Source organism: Cryptomeria japonica, chromosome 1, assembly GCF_030272615.1.
Source record: "Cryptomeria japonica chromosome 1, Sugi_1.0, whole genome shotgun sequence".
NCBI classification, from domain to species: domain Eukaryota; kingdom Viridiplantae; phylum Streptophyta; class Pinopsida; order Cupressales; family Cupressaceae; genus Cryptomeria; species Cryptomeria japonica.
Window position 1 is genome coordinate 332,269,731 of NC_081405.1, and position 21,308 is coordinate 332,291,038.

Below are 21,308 nucleotides of genomic sequence, written 5' to 3' on the forward strand. Positions count from 1 at the left end.
CTTAACACACCTAAGGGGCTTTATGGGAGTCTGTAGCTACTGCTGAAGATTCGTGAAGGGTTTTTCAAAGTTAACAGCCCCATTGACTGATTTGACCAAGAAGGGTGCTTTCACTTGGAATGAGAAGGCACAACAAGCTTTTGAGAAACTAAAGGAAGTCATGAGCTCTTGTCCTGTCTTAGCAAGCCCAGACTTTTCTTTACCATTTGAGTTAGAATGTGATGCTTCTGAGGAAGGCATTGGAGTCGTATTAATGCAAAACAAACATCCCAAAGCCTTTGAAAGCAAAAAACTAAAGGAAACCAAAAGAAGGTACTCCATACATGACAAGGAGATGCTAGCGATCATGCATTCCTTAGCCAAATTCAAGCAATACCTAGTTTGTGGGAGATCCATTGTAAAAACCGATCATAATAGTCTAAGTTTTTTCCTAAACCAAAGAGATTTAAATGATAGACAACATAAATGGAGATACAAGCTTACGACTTTCATATTAAATACATGAAGGGGAGAAACAATGTTGTAGGTGATGCCCTTTCACGACGACCCCATCTATGCTCCATGACAAGCATCTCCGCAGTTGGAAGAATGGCATTATTGCCGAGTACGACAAGGATCCACAAGCCGGTGACATCCTAGAAGGGAATACGCAAAGTGAAGAATACAATGTAGCGGAAGAACTTATCCTATACAAGAATAGGGTATTTCTTGTACCAAGCTCAAAAATGAAGGACAAGATCCTTAGAGAATACCATGACAATCCTTTAGCGGGCCACCAAAGGTACTACAAAACTTATAATCAAATAAGAGAAAACTACTCTTGGAAGGGCCTTAAGAAAGATGTCGTTAGACATGTCCAAGAATGTATAACTAGCCAAAGGAATAAAGTAGAAAAAACCCATCCAATAGATCTCCGACAACCACTACCTGTTCCTAACCAAAAATGGGAGAGTGTTTCTATAGACTTCATAACCAGACTTCAAAAAGCGCAAGGGAAAGATTGCATATACATAGTGGTGGATCACCTTACCAAATACACACACTTGATTTTAATATCCACCGATTATAGGGATCCTCAAGTAGCCGATGTCTTCTTCAAAGAATTTTTTAGGCTACATGGCCTCCTCAAAAACATCGTTAGTGATAGAGATAGTCGATTCCTTAGCTTGTTTTGACAAGAACTCTTTTGTCTTGCAGGGATCGAACTCACTCCAAGCACAAGCTATCATCCCCAAATTGATGGACAAACAAAGACTGTAAACAAATGGGTAGAGGGATACCTAAGGAATTGTGTAACAAGACAAAAAAATAAATGGATCAAGTGGCTACACCTTGGGGAGTATTGTTATAATACCACCCATCATATGTCAGTAAGGATGAGCCAATTCAAGGCCTTGTATGGATATGAGGCAACCTCATTTGGAAGTTTGATCCTCCAAGATAGTCGTGTACCAAGGACAAGGACTCAGTGTAGCAAAGCATGGATATTATGAACACACTTAAGGACAATATACACCACGCATAGAACCAACAAAATATTTATGCTACTGGAACAAAACCAAAAGGACATGTGGAATTGGGACTTGGTTTTCTTACGATTACAACCATACAAGCAATCTTCAATCAAGGTCAGTGGAGCCGAGAAACTCAAACCCCAATTCTATGGGCCATACAAGATTTTGAGAAGGATAGGTGAGGTAGCCTATGAATTGGAATTACCAACAAACAACAGGATCCATAGTATATTTCATGTATCTTAACTCAAAAAGGTGCTAGGACATGTTACCCCATGTTTGGAACTACCCCCACTTGATGATGAGGGCAAGTTAATTTTGGAACCTGAAACTGTTCTTGCTGTGCGAGAAAAGAGAGTGAGGAATGAAACCATCTCTGACTACTTGGTTAAGTGGAAGGGCCTACCTACAGAAGATGCTACTTGGGAAGGAGTTGAAATCTTCGATCATCCAAATTTGAATTTGCTTGAGGACAAGCATATTAGATTAATATTTGCTTATCTTGTTTAATGGTCAATAATGTATTATAGGTAGATTGGATTCTTTCTAATTTAGTCTTCAGTTATCGAATGTTTCTTTAGGAAACTTCGACAATGTAATTGCCTATATATGTACATTCCATTCCTTTAATAAATTATGCAATTAGCATTGTTTAACATGGTATTAGAGCGAGACAATAAGAAAACTTTGAAGACTTTGTAATTCTAATTTTTTTTTCTTTTGAAAATGTTTTAGTGAAATTTTTCCTAGCTTTGAATTTTTTTTCTTTGAGTGTTTTTCCCGCGTTGTGTTTGGACTTTGTGCAAGCCCGTGGGGTTTCCGTGTGCGTGTCTGGCACTTGTTCATGTTTTGGACAGCGCCATTCATGTTCGAAGGGTTCTTTTGGAATTTTTCGTGACGTTTTTTCATCCTTCTATTTGTGGCAACATTTTCTTACTTCGATTTTTCGTGGTTGTGTTGTCTCTTGCTTGTGTGACTTCGGCTCTCCCAACCCGTGCGTTGCTTTTTTTGTGCGTTCTGTTTAAACCTGTGCGCGGCCTTTTTTGAGCGACATTTTTTCGTGTTTCACGGGTTTTTGTCCGCATCTACAAACCCTCGGCCTCTTCTACAACCTGCGTCCTTTGTAACTTCGGTCCTTAACGCTTTCTATTCTGCGTGATTTTCAAAAGTTGCAGTTGGAATTTTTTTACAAACTGCAATTTTTTTTGGGTTCCTGAAATGGGCACGGTTTTTGATTTTTTGCAAACGCGATTTTTAAATTGTTGGTAATGCTTTGCGGCTAAGTTATTTTTATTTTTATTTTTGTAAACATCAAAGTCTGTTATTTTTCAGACGTGGCTAGGCTTTTGGCAACAAAATTGCTATAAATCTGACCTAGGGTTTGCTGTGGTTTCTCTTTTTTGAAATATGGGTGTTTTTTTGTGTGGCTAGGGTTTTTACCAATCCAAACAAACATCAAATCTTTTGTTCTCAACACTTAGGGTTTTGGGTTTCTGCTATTTTTGCCTTGGAATTCGCGCTTTAGAATATGTCTCTATTTTTTGTGCATTGGGATATATGCCTCGGGTTTCATGTAATCAGATTTTAATCAAATTTTTGCTTCTTTTGTTTACCTTGTTTTCAATGCCTTAGAAAGCATGAAAGATGGCATCTTTGACCAACATTATGTTGGAAGGTAGTTAGAGGTTTGATGGTCGCAACTACAACACTTGGAAGTAGCGAATTATGACCATATTTGAATATCGCCGCCTTGATGCACTCGTTCTGGGTTCGGAAACTCGTCCTACAATAGCTGGACATGACCAGACAAAGTTGATGAGCGCAATCGGGAAGCCGTGATAATTATCAAACTTTAAGATACTGATGATTAACTACCTCAAGTGCCATCAGGCAAGACAACTGTAGTGATCTGGACTCATCTGAAGGATGTCCATGAAACATCAGACAAGAGCCGTGCGTTCTTTTTGAAGAACTAGTTGTTCTCTATAATTATGGCTGAAAAGATGTCTTTGCAGGAGCATCTCACGAGCATCAAGGACATTTGTGATCAATTGGAGGTGATTGGTCGAAAGATGGAGGAAGAAGACATGGTATTCATCACTCTGAAAAGTCTACCAAAGTCTTATGAGCACTTTATTGAGATGCTCAACATTACTTCAACTAATGTTGACTTGAAGTTTCCAAAGCTTTGCAACAAAATTCTGCAGCAAGATTGTTGGAAACAACAGTTTGGTAGCAGTGCTAGTTTGTCCTCCACAGAACAAGCCTTCCCAGCTAAATCATTTGCTAAGGAGAAAGGGAAAAGTTAGTCCTCTCGACAGATTGGCTCAAGTTAATCCTAGGAGAGCTCCAAGAAAAAGAACATTTAGTGTAATTGTTGTCTTAAGTCCGGTCACATGAAGAAAGACTGTAGGCAACACTTGACTTCTGAACAAAAGAAGCAGGGAAGGGTCCTAGTTGAAGGCTAATGTTGTAGAGCACACTGAGCAGAAGAAATTTGCCTTTTCCTCCTTTATGGCTAAAAGACCTGCAAATCATGTTAAGTCCTCTGCTTGATACATCGATTCAAGTGCTTCTCGACACTCCACTCATCGGAGGGATTGGTTCACAGAATATATGCCGTTCACTGATTCGGTGATCTTTGGAGGAGGGGAAGAGTATATTGTTGTCAGAAAGGGCAACGCACAGATTCAATCTGGTGGGAGGAATTTAATTTTCCTCAATGTATACTATGTTCCAGGCATGGAATTTAAGATTCTCTCTGTCAGTCAGATTATGAGACACTCTCTCCGGTTGGATGTGGTATTCAGTTCACACAAATGCAGTATTGTTGATCGGGAGACTCATGCTACATTTGCTATGGGTATTGAGGATCATGATCTTTATAGACTTGTTGACACTGGTGATTCTCAGGAGCACGCCATGGCAGCCAAAAGTTTTTCTATCAGCAATCTTTGACATCAGTGGTATGTGCATTTGAATATACATTACCTCTATTAGCTATTTTGGGTTGGCCTATCGGAGATTCAAACTCAGAATCATGGAGTTTGCGGAGCTTGTTAGGCTGGAAAGCAACATCGAACTCCATTTTCAGATGTTGATTCTCAACGAGCTTCCAAGGTATTACAGTTGGTTCATGGTGATATTTATGGACCAATGAATAATTCTTTAGTTACTGGGTCCAGGCATTTTCTGTTATTTGTTGATGATTTTAGTCACAAAATGTGGGTGTATTTTCTTAAACAAAAATCAAAGGTGTTTAGCATGTTTCAGAAGTTTAAGGCCTTGGTAGAAAAAGAGTCTGGTCAGCAAATAATAACTCTTAGGTCAGACAATTGGGGGGGAGGGGAAATTTTGTTCCTCTGATTTCTCCAACTTTTGTTCACATCATGGCATTACGCGTCAACTTACCACACCTTACACCCCTCAGCAGAATGGTGTTGTTGAGCGGAGAAACTGCACAATAACTGAGATGGCTTGGTCTATGTTGGAACATAGAAGTGTCCCAAAGAAATTTTTGGTAGAAGCAGTTTACACAACTGTCTATCTTTTGAACTAGTCTTCCACACAGGTCGTGAAGAAGACTCCAGAGGAAGCCTGGTTTGGAAGGATGCCGAAAATCAGTCACCTAAAAGTCTTTTTCTCTACAGCTTATGTTTGGATTCTAGATGCTAATTGCACAAAGCTGGATTCTTAGAGTCCGAAACTCATGTTCACCTAGTATAGTGATAATCATAAAGCTTACCAATCGATTGATGTAGACATTGATCGTTTTATATTCTGTCGGGATGTTTTTGATGAAGAACGAGGGCCTTTTCAGCTCTCTTCTCTTGTTTTGAGCCCTGAGGATCAGCCTCTGAAGGCTAAGGATTTGGGTGTTTGTCTTCCCTTAGGTCCACTTGATGGGAGGGATACAACAAACTCTGACTTTGAAGTTGTGGAGTCTCCTCGACATGTTGTTGCACCACCCGACTTTCCTCAGGAGATTCTTGAGCAGCATCTTGATGACTTTGTTATTGACATTCTTGGGGATGTTGATCCACCTGTTTTAGATGTTGGTACTTCTACTCTTCGGCCTAAGTGGTAGGCCAAGACTATTGGTGATCTTCACGAGGATGAGCTCATTGAGTGTAGATTGTCTAGAAACAAGTGCAAACAATAACATACAATTAATTTTGCTCTCATGGCCAACATTCACAGTGTTTATGAGCCTCAAACATATGTAGAGGCAAAAGGTATACCTGAGTGGGAACAGGCTATGGAAGTTGAACACCATAGTCTTTTGAACAACAACACTTGGGTCCTTTTGATCTTCCACGTGGGATAAAGCCCATTGGCTGCAAATTGGTGTATAAAGTTAAGTGTAAGGTTGATGGAACCCTTGACAAGTACAAGGCTTGGGTAGTTGCTAGAGGGTTCTCACAGAAAGAAGGCATTGACTATGAGGAGATCTTTGCTCCTATAGCCAAAATGAGTACAATTCGGCTTGTCGTTGCCATGTCATCCCAGTTTGGTTGGAAAGTTAAATAAATGGATGCCAAGAGTGCATTCCTCAATGGTGAGTTGTAGGAAGAAGTCTATACTGCGCAACCTCCAGGATTCAAGGTTGCCGGTAAAGAGCACCAGGTATGCAGACTGGTGAAAGCACTCTATGGCCTGAAACAAGCTCCTTGGGCTTGGTACATAAAAATTGAAAAGTCCCTCAGTGATCAAGGTTTTTCAGAGGAGTCCTTTCGATTCCAATCTATATGTCAAAAATACTAGTGGTGATATTCTTGTGCTTGTCATCTATGTTGATGATCCGATTATTACTGGTAGTTCGACACTTGATCAAGTAGATCAAACAAAGTTTGTGCTAGTCCTTTGACATGACAGACTTGGGACTTTTGCATTATTGTTTAGGTGTTGGTTTGGCAGACCGATGGTAGTATCTTTATCTCTCAGTCGAAGTATGCCAGGAGTTTACTCGATAAGTTTTAGATGTAGGATTGCAAACGTGCCTCTACACCTATGGAAAAAGGGCTGAAGTGGTTAGCCAATTCAGATTTACGTGTGGTGTATGAATCCTCATTCAGGCAACTAGTGGGTAGTCTCATTTATCTCACCGCCAGTAGACTTGACCTCAGTTATGTAGTGAGCTACATCTCTCGCTTCTTGACAACTCCTAAAGCTGAACACTAGGTTGTAGCGAAGCATTTGCTGAGATATGTGAAGGGCACTTCTGACTTTGCATTCTGTATGGCAGAAGCAAAGATCCTACACTTATTGGTTTCATAGACTCAGATTGGGCAGGTTTTGTTGATGACAGGGAGTCTACATCTGGGTATGTCTTTAGTTTGGGAACAGATGCAATCACATGGACCAGCAAGAAGTAGTAGGCAGTAGCTCTTTCCTCGATTGAAGCAGAATATTGGGGAACTGTTAAAGCAACTTGTGAGGCAGTTTGGCTTTGAAGAATGCTTTTTGACATGCAAATGTCTCAATCAGGGCCTTCACCCCTCTTTTGTGACAATCAGGGGGTGCTCAAATTTGCCAAAATCCCAATCTTCCATGAACGAACCAATCATGTTGAGCTTCACTATCATTTCATCCGATAGCTTGTCGAAGACAGATCAGTTCAGTTGTAGTATGTTTGAACCGAGCATCAGACTGCAAACATCCTCACCAAGTCTTTGAGCTCGGACAAGTTTGTAAAATTTAGGGGGCAACTTGTTGTAGTTGATAGATTGGCCATTAAGGGAGGGTATTAGATTAATATTTGCTCATCTTATTTAATGGTCAATAATGTATTATAGGTAGATTAGATTCTTTCTAATTTAGTCTTCAGTTATCGAATGTTTCTTTAGGAAACTTCAACAATGTAATTGCTTATTTATGTACATTCCATTCCTTTAATAAATTATGCAAATACCATTGTTTAACAAAGCAATCTCAGGAAGGGCGGAGTGTCATGCCCTCGACATGAAAAGATGTCAATAATCAAGAAAATCGTCTTATTCATAAGACTTCATGATTTTCTATCCGAATGCATATATTAAAACAGTGATCGATTTCATAAGAAAGATTTTAAAAGAAGCGGTTCTATCTTTTTGAAAGGCAACTAAAACAAGCAGCAGTGATGATTAGTGTAAGGACAAAACAACACACGTATTATGTGTTAAGCAGTGATTAACAAATACAGCAATTAAAATAGTCAAAAAGCACACAAAAACAGCGATTAAGAAATAACCAAGGCAGTGATGGGTTTTGAAGAGATAACAATTAGAAATTAGGCTTGAAGAGGCATCATTATGAAAGGGTATGACCACCCTTAAGGGTCAGCGATCTTCCCAAGGGTTGTCTCTCTTCATAGAGACATTAAGGTAGAAAATGAAGAAGACCACATCAAAAGAGAGCATCAAGGAAGCTGATCGAAGAACAAAGAAGATAAAAGACATATTGGTAATTAAGAAAGAGATCTGCAAATCAGAATACAGCCTTGTTTGGATCTAAAATATATTGTGGTATGCATGAGTACATGTTATATAATGCTCTTTAATTAGTTCTTACCAAGATATTAATAAATTTGATTATGCTTCTTTATTTAATAAATAAATTATCTATTCTTAATTCCCACAAACTATCATGGTGGGAGTGGAGGGAATTACGTTAGGGAAAGGTGGTGGACATGGGTTCCCCTGAATTAAGTTGGCCACCCCAAGGGATGGAATCATCAAGTATGGATGTTCCTGCCGCTTGTGTTAGGCATTGCGTGCTCTTGGGCTTAACTGGGCTGAGCAAGTCTTCCTCAATGACCTGAGTTCCCTTGAATTAAATATCAAAGATGGATGTTCCCGTTGCTTGTTGGCCAAGGGGCGAGTTGTCTTGGTTAGGCGCTGTGTACTCTTGGGCTTAATTGGGCTAAACAATAACCAGGCACCCCTTTATGGCTTTCCTCTTTGTTGTTGTGTTTTTTATGACTACGTCTAACACAAAATAAAGTTGCCCAACGGTCACTTTACTCTCTCTTGATCAAAGTTCAATTGTATGCTAAGATTGTAGTAGGTTCAAATGACTGACTCCAAGGTTTCGGTTATGCAGTGGATGTGACTCAGTTGGCTTGATGTGATATGCTGGTAATCCAAGGGGACTTACGTTTGAATCATTCTTTCACTTCTTTGCTGTGGCTGGAACTTCATCATCGGATGTGGCAATTCTGCGATGCTTCTTCTTCAAATGAACTGAACTGGAATGGATTGAAATTAAAAGGGAAAGGGTTTAGAAGGATCTAAATCTACTCCTAAGGGTAGTGATATCAATAGATAGTGCTCTAGTGGACGGATTCCAAATAAAGCAAATTCTGCTTCGCCAAGATTAACTACAAGTCCACAAGAACTGGTGCAATCTTCCAAGGATGTTGAAGAATTTTCAAATCGAGAAAGTGCATTTGAATACCCAAAATGGTGCAATCCAAATGACTATCCACAATCGAACTTAGCACAAATTTAGTGGCTCAGGCTATCGTTACATTGCAACTTATAATCAACAAGAAGCAAAAAGTATGAGCCATGGAAATTCGTCAAACACCATTACATTCTCCATTGAAATCAAAGCACTACTCTACTTCTACTCTAAGTGACGAAGGTGAAGCCATGCAAGTTATGAAATATAACTTAAGTGAACACCATTAGAGAACAAAACTTATCGCAACAATTTCATACGAATCTCCCTACTTTTTCAAATGAAGGGGTCACCCCTTTTATATAGGCCTCAAGCCATGATTACATGCAAAACCCTAATTAGGGTTTGCCCTAAAAGATTCTCCACACATGATGCAACAAGGTGGGAATATTCATTAAATGCCCATCAAACCCACTAACAATAAATTCTTGCATGCCAAAAATGGCGTCCACTTGTGCATTAAATGCATCATCATCCATCAAGCTCGCCCAATAAATCATAAATGCCATAAATATGCCCATATTGCTCTGAATGCTCCACCATCTCCAAAATTGGCCACATGCAATATATGTTCCATTATCTCGCCATGCATTGACTCAACCACCATTTGGTTAATATTCCAGCAATGAATGCGCCACCATGCTGCCATGCGTTCAATTGATTCTCGCCATGCAAGTGGACCCCGCTGTCATAGGAACTATAATTTTTTGGGTTGTGCTTCATGAATATGGAATATTCTCTTTGCATGTTACCAACCCATCCTTGACAAGAATCTTTCCATTCCGGGCTCACAGAAGACATTTTGAAAGATTTTCTTGCCTTGGAAGAAATTTAACAAATTTATCTGCTCTTGTAGGAATCCTTCACATCTGGAATTCTTGGAGAGAGAAAATTTTATCTTGAAAGAATTTTCTTGTGTTTTTGTGTTTGTCTTGTCTTGAAGGAGGTTTTTGATCAATTTGTCACTTTTCCTATTTTTTAGGAATTTTTTCATTTCTGAGTTTCGTAATCCAAGAGAGAGAATTCTCTCCCTTGACCAATTTTTTACCTTGCCTCAAAATTTCTTCATCCTGGGCAAATTTTCTTCTCTAAGAAAGAATTTTGCAATTTCTTCCTTGATTGGGATTTCCATGCTTCTCTTCCAATGTCAATTTCATGTTGTGGAGGAATTCTTCATTCGGAAAGAAATTTCTTCCTTACACCCATCCAACACTTCATCTCCAACTTGGGTGCTAAAAACACACGGTGAAGGAATTTTGGCGGTGGAGGAAAATTCCTCCATACACCCATTTTGGCACGCCCTTCTTCATGCCTGGGTGCTGATTTGCTAAGGTACAGGAATTTTGGGGGTGGAGGAAAATTCCTCCACACCCCCATTTTAGCACCCAACTCCCAACATGAGCGCCATTCAGACCAATTGCAGGAATTTGGTCTTGGAAGGAAAATTCCTCCAAGACCCCGTTTGGTGCCCACCTTCCTTTGGATGCACTTCTTTGGAATTGAAGTGGATTTTCTCTACCTTAGAGGATTTCTCGATGCCTTCCATTTCTGGAATGAATTTAGACAACCATTTTTTGATCAATTGCTTGCTTTTTCAAACTTTCCGGATTTAGAAATGTTTAGGAATGCTTAGTCTTCAGTGCTAGGAGCCCTGCCTGTTGATGAACCTGCCAAGAATAGACTTACTATAAATAGTAAGTATTTCAAAATGTTAAGATTAGGGCAAAACAGGACGAGACGACACTTACTAAAAATAGTAAGTTTGATTTTTGGCAAAATAAAGACAATCCGGGAGGCAATGAAATCCCTAAAAAATAGGAAAATTTTAAAAATAGAAAGTTGCTCAGAATTTGTTCAAATTTCACTAGTGGGTTTTTTAAAGGGTCTCGATTCCAATGCAATGTTCAGTTTTTCCAAAACCCTAAAGGAAAGGCCTTGAATCCAAGTCTAAAGGGCAGAACCCTAAAATGGACAAAACATGTTACAAACTTGGCCAAATTTACTCTAACGACTTCAGACTTAATCATATTGACCCCCAAACACTTGCCAACCGAGAGGACTGACGAGATTGCCGCGAAAAGATCCAACAAACAAAAGCCAAAAGACCAAGAGGACCTAAAAAGTAGGGGTCCCCATTTGCAATGGGGCGATGTGTGAAAATGTCACAACACTTTCCAAACCCTATAATGGTTGATTAATGGAAATGGAATTATTGGTGCTTAGTTTCTAAGATCAACAAGTTGCATGGTTTACCTAAGTAGGTTAAGATGATTATTGACATATATGTATATGTATTTATATTTGTTGTTGAATCCCTAACCCTAATAGAAATGAATGATCTTATGAATTATATTTCAGGTATTATCTAACATGGTTGTAGGACCTAAACTAGGATTAATTTTGATAACTATATTACATTCCTTATTTCAATTGAACTTGTGATTTTAGGGCAAGATCTAGGATTATCCCAAAAGGGGACATTACATAGATGTGTTTCTAGGAGCATGGGGAATATAAAAAGTAGGCAAAATTTAAAAATATAGGAAATTTCAAATATTTTTTGATAAAGCATTTGCCAGATTATGAAACATTATAGCTGAATTGAAAATTTATAAGTTGACAACTTGGCATACAAATTAACAAAATTCTAGTGTCTAATCATTTGAATTTTTATTACCAATGTGTATATACGACAAAATGAAAAGGCCTAAAGGCTACAACTACAAACTGACAAAAAGTAGGCAGCTAACATCTATAATCTCTTCCTAAAAATCCAATTGGGATGTGTTTAAGCAGATTTAAGCTACATATTTTAGCATCCACTAACCCCTTTGGTCTATTGTGCTTTATTATTTTTTGAAGTTGTGGATGACCAAATCTAAATAATATTCTTCTAATCACCTCCACCTTTATGTACAGCCTACCTTCATTACTTTTTTTATTATTATTCTTGTTTTCATTCTATGCTGAATCTTAATCACATTCATAGGCCAACATGCACAATTCTAAAATGTATCAATTACTCATTTGTTCTATTTTTGTATCAATAGCAATATATCACATGCTACAGTTTGATCCAAATCTCACTGTTGTTTGTGCAACACCTCTTATAAGTCAAGAGACAGCAGTGCTGCTGTGAAATTTTCTGAGCATTTCTGCTGCTTTCTTTCATAGCTGAAATGTAGGTGATTATAGTGAGCACATTGCTAATGAGCTGTGTGAAATGATTCTGTTTCTGCTTAGATTGACCAGTACTTTCTCATTTACACCTTCAAACCCTTATACAAATGAAGGGAAAAATGAGCAACTGTGTTTTACAGCAGTTTTCTGGTTGGGATGGCTGGATATCTGTGCAGTTTCCTGCAATTTCCAAACCATTTCTGGATGGCCTGGGGATGTTTCAGAGGTGTCCTTGAAGAGACCTGGCATGGAGACACTTGGAAAAGTCCTAGGGACATGTCCCCCAGGAACATAGAAATTTTAGTTTATGAGGAACATAGAAGTTTTAGCTTTACCTTCAAAATAAAAAATTGGTAATGAAGGCTCATAACCTAGAATCAAGGTTAAGCATGTTGATATCAAAATTAACAGCAAACTAAAATTTTAGGAAATATTTATTTATGTCACTATATTTGTTTCAATATGTAAATATTATTCATCCATCTTTATTGCAAATGTTTTCCATGGAGCAGGATTTTTGTAGAGTTTATTGTGGTTGGATATAACCTTTTTGACATATGTTCCCAAAACCAGACGCTAAAATAAAACTTGGAATTCTACATTGAATTGGGTGTGCTTTACTTTACGCTGAGCATATTTTCTTTCAATTTGGAAAGAGAATCCAGCACTTAGATAGTAGAAGGATCTAGATTATGAACAAGTTAGTTTCAATTTTCTAAGAGTGGGTGGACATGCTATTGTCAGGTGTGCGGAGGAAATGGCACGTGACACATTAAATCAATATCACTTTGTAGAAATACCCAGAAGTTTCACTGGCTCTGATGCTGCTGATAGTTATAGTTTGCATGAGAAGAAATCTGGTTTGGGCTGTTTTGAAAAGCAGAAACATTTGTCACCCAAAACTGTTCAGCGTGCTCAATTTTCATGGTGGCCTGCAGAGGTAAGTGCTTTACCTTGATGTTTTCTCTGTACAGCACTATCAACTTGTAAGGCCTTAACTTTATTAAGATAAGCACTTTATCTTGCCAAAATTTAAATTCAGCAACATTTGTATTACCTTCAATTGTTTTGCAGAGCTTTGGGGAAAAAAGATGTACTCCAAGATTGGATTTTCATAATGCTCTGGAAGAGGTACTCCTTGTCCATTTTCTTTCTAATCAAATAAAATCATTTGTTTCTTATTAATTTTCTGGTGAGCTGCTTGGATATGTAAGTATAGGTAGTAAGATTTCTACGATGCACACTACTTATCTGGCTATGCAATTGATAAAGAGTAGGCGCTTGTTCATGTTATCTTGACTTTGTTCCATTTGTTTTGGTGTATGTATGATAGAACTACAGTCTTCTCACAAGCTACTGGGTCAAGGTGTTTATCTATTCTTATTTTGTGCTTTGCAGGCTTCAAGTAAAAGATCTTCAAATCATCATGGGCACTATGATGGAAGATATCAAAGTCCTATTGTATCTCGACATAACCCATCTTATGGTTGGTTCTTTTATTTTTTATTTTTTATTATTGCCTTGTTCTTTTGATTTTGATTGCTTGTCACGTGACCTTTCTTTTTCTCTTTCTTTTCATGATATTTGGAAAAAAATTGTGTATAGATGTTCAAGATGCATCACATTGCTGAAAAAGTACACTTAAATATAGCTTCTTGATTTTATCTTTCTCAGATTAAGGCTTATATGGCTAAACTGATATCATCGATCAATCTTCATCTACGATTCATACACATTTTTGAAGTAATTTTTGTTTGAAAACCACCATATTTTATCAAAATCCTGGATTCTAAGAGTTGCTGAGACATTTTTTTTATTGATTAAAATCTGCATCTTATATTACACATTGAATTGATTAAAGCAGGAAGGGGTAAAACAGGTTATAGTATATCTGTAATAAATAGGCGCCTAACATATCAACCTCCAATTCAACATCCAGGAATTTAATCTTTCCCAAACATTTTTTTGGCTATAATTTAGCCAGCTATATCCACGTTGAAATAGCAAAACTCTTCCATATATAGATCACTAGCATTACTGTTATGAAGCCTTTCAGGGAGGTGCCCTTGTGTTAAGCATCAATATTTCTATATATTTGTGCGGGAATAAATCATTTATGCAGAAATGCTAGTGATGTAGGAACAAATCAGTTATGTGGAAATATGCCAGCCACATCATGATGCATTTGTCAGTTACTCATTTGGTTGTGCAGGCATTTTTCATCAGTTATACAGATCCATTGTTTGGAATACATATGTTATGACCCGTTGTGACCTAATTCACACATCGCCCCATCACAGATGGGGACGCCCCTATTTTCACTTTTTTTTAGGTTTTGTCTTAGCTCTGCATTTTCATAAACCTTCACTTTGAAAGAGTTAAGAGTTAAGAGTTAGAGTTTTGAGGTCATTCCGAGCCAGATTGAGAATTTATGCTCAAAATTGAATTTAAGTGTTGTCAAAGTGTTCAAAAGGTCCTAAGGACGAGGATTGCAATTGCTTTGGGTCATTTCTGATAGCGTGCTATTTTTATAAATTTTTGCTTTTTCTGGTTTTTTGAAATTGGCATCTGGGTTTTGTTCTTTGAGCAATTTTATTACTACCCATTTTGTCGGAATTTGAAAATCTAGCCTCTAGATATAAAAAGCAGGGCTTCAATTTTTTTTTTTCTTCTGAGATTAGGGTTTTGTTCTTTAGGTCATTTTGATCTTGCCCATGTCTTCAGATTCGAATTTTTTTGCTTCGAAGTGTAAATAACAAGGGTTTGAATTTTTTTGCTTTTTTCGAGATTAGGGTTTTGATCCCCATGCCAAATTATACCTACCCATGTTCTTAGATTTTGAAAATTATGTCTTTAAGGGTAAAAAGCAAAATGCAAACCCTAATTAGGGTTTTGTTCTAGAAGATCAGCTATAATATCAGCACCCACGTTCTCAGATTTCAGAAATAAGGTCTCCAAGTGCAAAAAGCAAAATGGAAATCCAGATTAAGGTTTTTGTACAGATGAACCAGCAAGGTATGAACATGGCATGAACACTGTTGACAATGTCAAAAGAAGGCAAGATAAATGACATTAAAAATTTCGCCTAGGTTGAAGAAATAAAAAAAAAAATGGTCAGTCAAAATCATCCAAGTATGAAAGATGTTTAAGCACAATCAATGTTTGCCAAGGCATTGGAGAGTTGTCCAAGAAAAATTGTTCGACGAGTGTCCAAGGGTTACTTAACTCTTGCCTAAGGTTAGCTTATTCAGACACAAAAATGTTTGACAATTTTCAAAGTGCACCTCATGTCCAAGAAAAATTGTCCGACAGATGGCAAACTCCCACCGAAGGTTAACTAACTCATGGCAAAGGTTAACAAACCCCTGCTTTAAGGTTAAGCAAACAAGAAACCATGGTGTAAAAATGGCCAAGTATGTGCAATTTTTACCATGTCCCACTTTCAAAGTTCACCTTAAAATTATGGCATGAAATAAAGATGGCAAATATTTGTCCAAGGCATAAACAAACATGTCAAAGAATTTTCAAGGCCCCCCCTTGTCCATCACACTTTCAAAATACGCCTAGGCAAGAAAAATAAATGGCACAAGAAAGATGTGCAAAGTTCGCCAAAGCTTGAAGAAGAATGTAGGGTCCACTTAGGTGAAGTGGAAGATGACATGGCATTCCAAGGAGTTGAAGATGGCAAGTATGATGACTGGACAATTAAAGACAACAAAAAAATACATGTCAAGATCATATTCTAGAAAGAAAATAAACTTCTAGAATAAAGCAATTACAACTTGCTAAAATTTGATGGAAGCCTCCAAGGAGAAATTCAAACTTCTAGAGGAAAGCATTAAAACTTCCTAAATTTATTTCCTTGTGTGACAAGCAAGAGGATAAGATAAAGATTGTAGAAGTCTCCAAGAAAATAATAAAACAAGGTTTTATTTCATTTAAGACTTAAGTATTTGCCTAGCAAGGAGAAGTTCGATCTTCTAGAAGAAGGCAAAAGGGTTTTGAATTTCCTAAAGATAGATAAAACAATAAAACTTCTAGAAGCAACTCAAGAATCTATAAAGACAAGATTTTAACAACACTTCTCTCTGCCAAATCCAAGAAGCAAGTTCGAATTTCTCCAAGAGAGATTAAAGTAAGCAGCTTTCAAGCATAAAGATTATCAGATTCATGCCAAAATCTGATCATATTATTAGATTACCTTTGCAAAAGTAAAGCAAATTCAAGGATTTGAAGAAAAATTCGAATTCTTCAAAGGAAGCAGATCCAAAATCCAATTAGATTATCAAATTTTCAGAAGAATTTGGATGAGAAATAAAGCAAATCAAGGGTTTGAAGGAAATAAGTTCGATATTCTCCTCAAGTTCACCATTGACAGCAGTTTGAAGGTGTAAATTTCACCTTGATACTCCCCAAAATTCGCCTAAGGGATAAAAACAAAACCAAGGGTTTGAAAGAGATATTCAAGAAGTGTAGTATATCCTCAAATTTGCCATTAACAGCAGATTGAAGGTTTGATGATAAGAAAATAAAGCTCTTTATATCTTATCATATTCAGAAAGATTCACCATTGTTCATCCTTGAATCTGCTTAAGGAGAGAAAGATCAATCAAATCTGCACATGGCCTTTTTAAAAATCTTCCAAATCTGCACTACACCTTGTCCAGAAGACTATCAAATCTGCACTACACCTTGTCCAGAAAACTATCAAATCTGTCTTTGATGAGAAAACAAGACAAATCGGAGGAAGATATATATCAAAAACTCATCCAAAATAATTCAAGACAGCAAATTGAAAGTGGACTTGCCTAAGGAAGAATAAATTAGAAATTGACCTGAATTCACATTGTCCAACTGTTGCTATCATGATCAGCAAGGAAATTTTTAAACATCTCCAAACCCTCCTTGGAAGAGAAAGATTGTTCGAATCTGATATACATGTGATAACCTTCCAAGTTTGAAATAAAGCATGAATTGAAATTTGTCCAAAGATGTGGAAAGTCTGCCCTTCCATATCCAAGGAAGAAAGCCTTCCAAAAAATAAATAAAAATTGCTAAGGAATGAAACATGTCCAAAGAAACTAAGCACAAAATTTGTCTAATAAATTGAGAACTTCGCCTTGTCAAGAGGAAGACATATAAGCATGAAAATTTTTCCATAAAAATTTGACACCATCCAAGTCTGCCTAGGATTGGACAAATAAAGCATCACATACAAGATGGAATAAACTTTGCCAAAAAGATGTGACAAAAAGACAAACTGTCTGATTCATCCTGAAATTCACCATGGATAGCAAACACAACAACTCCCAAAATTCACTAAGTATAAAAAGAATAGTTCAAGACAAAAGAGATGCATGATTGTCCAAGCTCATCAAGACATGAAGATTCACCTAAAGATGACCAAAAGTTCTTCCAAAATCAAGACGTCAAGACAGAGATAAAATTGTCTGAACTTTTCAGACCCTAAGACATGAAGAAATTGTACAAACCCTTGCAAGTTTGTCAAACACAAGTTCAAATCCATTCCAATTAGACATAAATGGAACATGTGAAGATACCCAGGCAGAGTCCTGAAATTTGAGGACAAATTCACCATGCCAGGAAAAAAAGATTCTGATCACAATTCACATGAAATCAGACTAGCAAGTTGGAAGATAATTTTATTTTCCAAAATTTTCAAAATTGAAAATTTCTAGAAAGTTCTAGTAGATTCTTGGATAAAATCGAATTTTTGAAAGAAGAAATAAAACTTTCCATTTTGGAAAGATTAAAAAAACAAAAAACAAAAAAAAAAACAATAAAAATTTATTAAAAAAAAAACAAAACAATAAAACAAATAAAAAAAACTTCTAAATTTAAGAACCCTAAACTCTATATTTTCAACCAATTTACTTTCACAATTCATCATTCAGGTTGAAAATTTTGGAGGGCTTTGAAGAGAAGTTTTCTCTTAAAGTTCTAAAGAATTGTCCATAAGTGAAAATTCTCTGATTTTAGGACAGATTTTCAGAATCAGAGGTAAATTTCAGTCATAAAGAGGATTCAAAACCTCAATTTGACTGAATTTCCACACCCTTCCGTCTTAATTTTATCAATTTCTTGGCCAAACCCTTCACTTTCAATTTGCTTTTTCAAAAATCTTAACCCTTTTTCAAGCTGAAAGTGAAAATTTTAGGAAGGAGAATTAAAAATCAGAATTAAATTCTGGAAATAATGTTAAGTTCCATGTGTTTTACAGATAGCAATGTAGTTCGCTAGCAATTATGTGCAACAAGAATCTAAAATCAAATCCAAATGGAAGAATATCACCGACATAGATCTTGGGCATGTTGATATGGAGGAATTCAAGAGAAGGATGTATGGATATGATGGACACATTCCTACACAGATTGCTCGCAAGATGATGCAGAATGGAATTGTCCAGGCAACTGGGTTTCCACCAGCCAAGGAATGTACTGAATTAATAATTGAATGTGCTTTGCACTATAAAGCACAGTCGAGAGAAATTATTGCACCAGATGGAAGAGTCCTGGCTAATCTTTCAGAAGTGTCAATCCAAGAGACCTTTGGCATACCAAAGCATAGTAAAACCACCTATAAGACTAAGGAGCAAGCCCATAGGGTTTATGATAGTCAGTTCGAACTTTGTGCTGCAAATGTGAATAAGTTTTGGCTGGAGAAGAAGAGACCTTAAGGAAAAAAGTACCTAAGTATTTGCTGCGTCCATTCTTCAAGGAAGAATATGGAGATCTCATCCTATTGCTGAATCGAATAATGGGCAGCTCTAAGGGTCAATTGTTTCAAACATGGATGTATTATTTCATAGACAAGATAACTGCAGGAACCAAGTTGTTCAATTGGTCACGTATAATTAGTGACAATCCTCATGAGCAGTTGATCAACTTGGATAGGATGAAGGCATTCCACATGAGTTTATACATAATCTATCTATTGGCTGCAACCTACAGATATTTGGGACTGATTTGTAAGGGTATAGTAGGGAGTGGGGAGAATGAGTTCAAGTCATATGATTGTTATCCTCAGCTGCAGCATAAGGATAAGAGTTTCCGACCCCATGATGCATTTCTAATGTACGTCACCAGAACGTTGCAAGTAGGTATTTATAACAAACTTTCTCATGAATCGAAAAGTTTAATCAACAAGTACGGATCTTGGTTTATCCAGTTATATCAAAATCCAAGGTTTCATTGGCCGTCCTTACCGATTGCCAATCAACCCAACCAACAGGATGGTCCTGCTAGAAGTTCTCAGACAATTGGAGACATATCAGAGCTTCAAAAGAACAAGGCAAAAGGCAGTTGTATCATTTCCATTCTTTATTGGAAATATGGAAGAATCTTGTTCAGCGTAGGCAGCTGAAAGTGCCAGGCTAGAGATGCAATGGTACCCTTTTACCTTCTACCAATCCAGAGCTAATTTTGATCCTCACCACAACATTAGATCAACAAAGGAGGAAAGATTCAGACATATAGTGGATATAAAAGACTATTGGGCAAATGCGGAAGATGAATTTGATATCAGAAAAAGAATGTGTTCCAGGCTGTCAGTAAATTTCATCAGGTTGACCGGACCTTTCCTTGTGCTCGATCAGCTAGAAGATGACGAAGAACATACTCACTTGTCTTTGATGAGCATACAACCCTTCCTCATATCAAATGGTCAGAGCCAGATCATGCAGACTTAACCATCCTAATGAGATCAGTCATGAAATATACCAGGTGGTGGGTTGGTCAGCAATGTCAAAGGTTGAATATAAAAAAATGTAACTTTGACTTATAATCTTATGGGAGTAGCAGAAGGATATTCTTCAAATGAAGAAGCAACACAAAATGCCAGACCAAACGAGAATGCCAAAAGGAAGGGAAAGACAATTGAAATTGAAGAACTTGTTCAGAAAACGTAGAGGATAGAACCATCTCGTTCAGCCACATCAAGGAATGAGAAATACATATTAAATATTGATGAATCATTGGTTGAAATAGAAATTCCTTCTTTAGTTCATGAGGAAAATGCAGAATTAGTTCATCAAGAAGATGAACAACCACCATCACCTACTGGCACATAAATCCTAGAATCAGAGCATGATACATATATTAAAGCAGAAGGAGAGTTTCAAGAAGGAATGATTTCCGCTCTCCGGGGAATTGCATGTGACCAAGAAACAAAAGATGACCAAGAAGTGGAAGGCGTTGAGCAGCCTACTGTTCCTGCATGGCTGAGGGAGAGATTAAAAATGAACACACAAGCAGTGGAAGAGCCAGAAGAGGATGACATGGCTAATTTCTTAGCCAGATTAGAATGAATTGCTGTGAAGAAGCCGGCCAAAAGATTTTCTACTATCCAAAGAGATGAGACAGGCAATCATACAGTACAGATTGCAGTGCCTAAAGTAGACTAGGCAAAAGGGAACATTGGTCCACATGAGTATGAAATTACCACCTTTGACCTAGGACCAACTACAAAGGTTCATCGAATATCAGAAGAAGGGGGTGCAATCCTAAAAGATAGCATCTCGTGCCACTTGTCTTATGTGCAATTAATCATAGATTTTATTCTGAGAAACCCTAATTAGGGTTGTGTTGTTTAGACCTTGACCGTTGATCTTAAATCGATCTCAATCATTTATTTTTCTTTCAAAACTCTATATAAACCTCTCTCATTCTCTCATTTCAGTGTTGTGGAGAGTTTTATGAGATTGTTGCACAAAGCTATTTGAGTAATAAAATATTCATTATCAGTATTGTTTTGAAATCGTTTTATTGCTAAATGGTTGCATGGTTACACTCTCTTCAACAATTAGATCAGATTTGCTTAAGTAATTTGTTTCAAGTTGTTAGATGAATGATAGATTTGATAGTTTAGATAGGTGAAATCTCGCTCATACTTTTGTTGAATGAATGATTTTCGTTTAACGTGCAAAGTTAGTCTGAGCTTTTATGTGGATGTTTAACTTAGAATAATATTGTTCAATTGTTGTCCAAGGGGTTGAGCTTAACTAGTTAAAACACTGGGTTCTCACTATGGAGACCCAAGTTCAATTCCCAATAGGGACATGTGAAGTGGAATTCTAAGCTGTGACTCTTGGCCTTCCATAGGATGGGGAAGGTCTTGGGGTCAATCTAATCAAACGTAATAATAATAATATTTCAA

General features: G+C 37.2%; 1 protein-coding gene across 1 annotated transcript in view; it reads left to right on the forward strand.

The window, feature by feature from the left end:
• The window catches only part of LOC131043594 (uncharacterized), a 93,179-nt gene that overhangs the window by 53,031 nt on the left and 18,840 nt on the right, over positions 1 to 21,308 (forward strand). Inside the window, exons 4-6 of the mRNA XM_057976826.2 lie at positions 12,879 to 13,074; positions 13,209 to 13,265; positions 13,533 to 13,620. Coding sequence (XP_057832809.2) covers positions 12,879 to 13,074; positions 13,209 to 13,265; positions 13,533 to 13,620 — 341 coding nt within the window. The remainder of the gene's footprint in view (positions 1 to 12,878; positions 13,075 to 13,208; positions 13,266 to 13,532; positions 13,621 to 21,308) is intronic.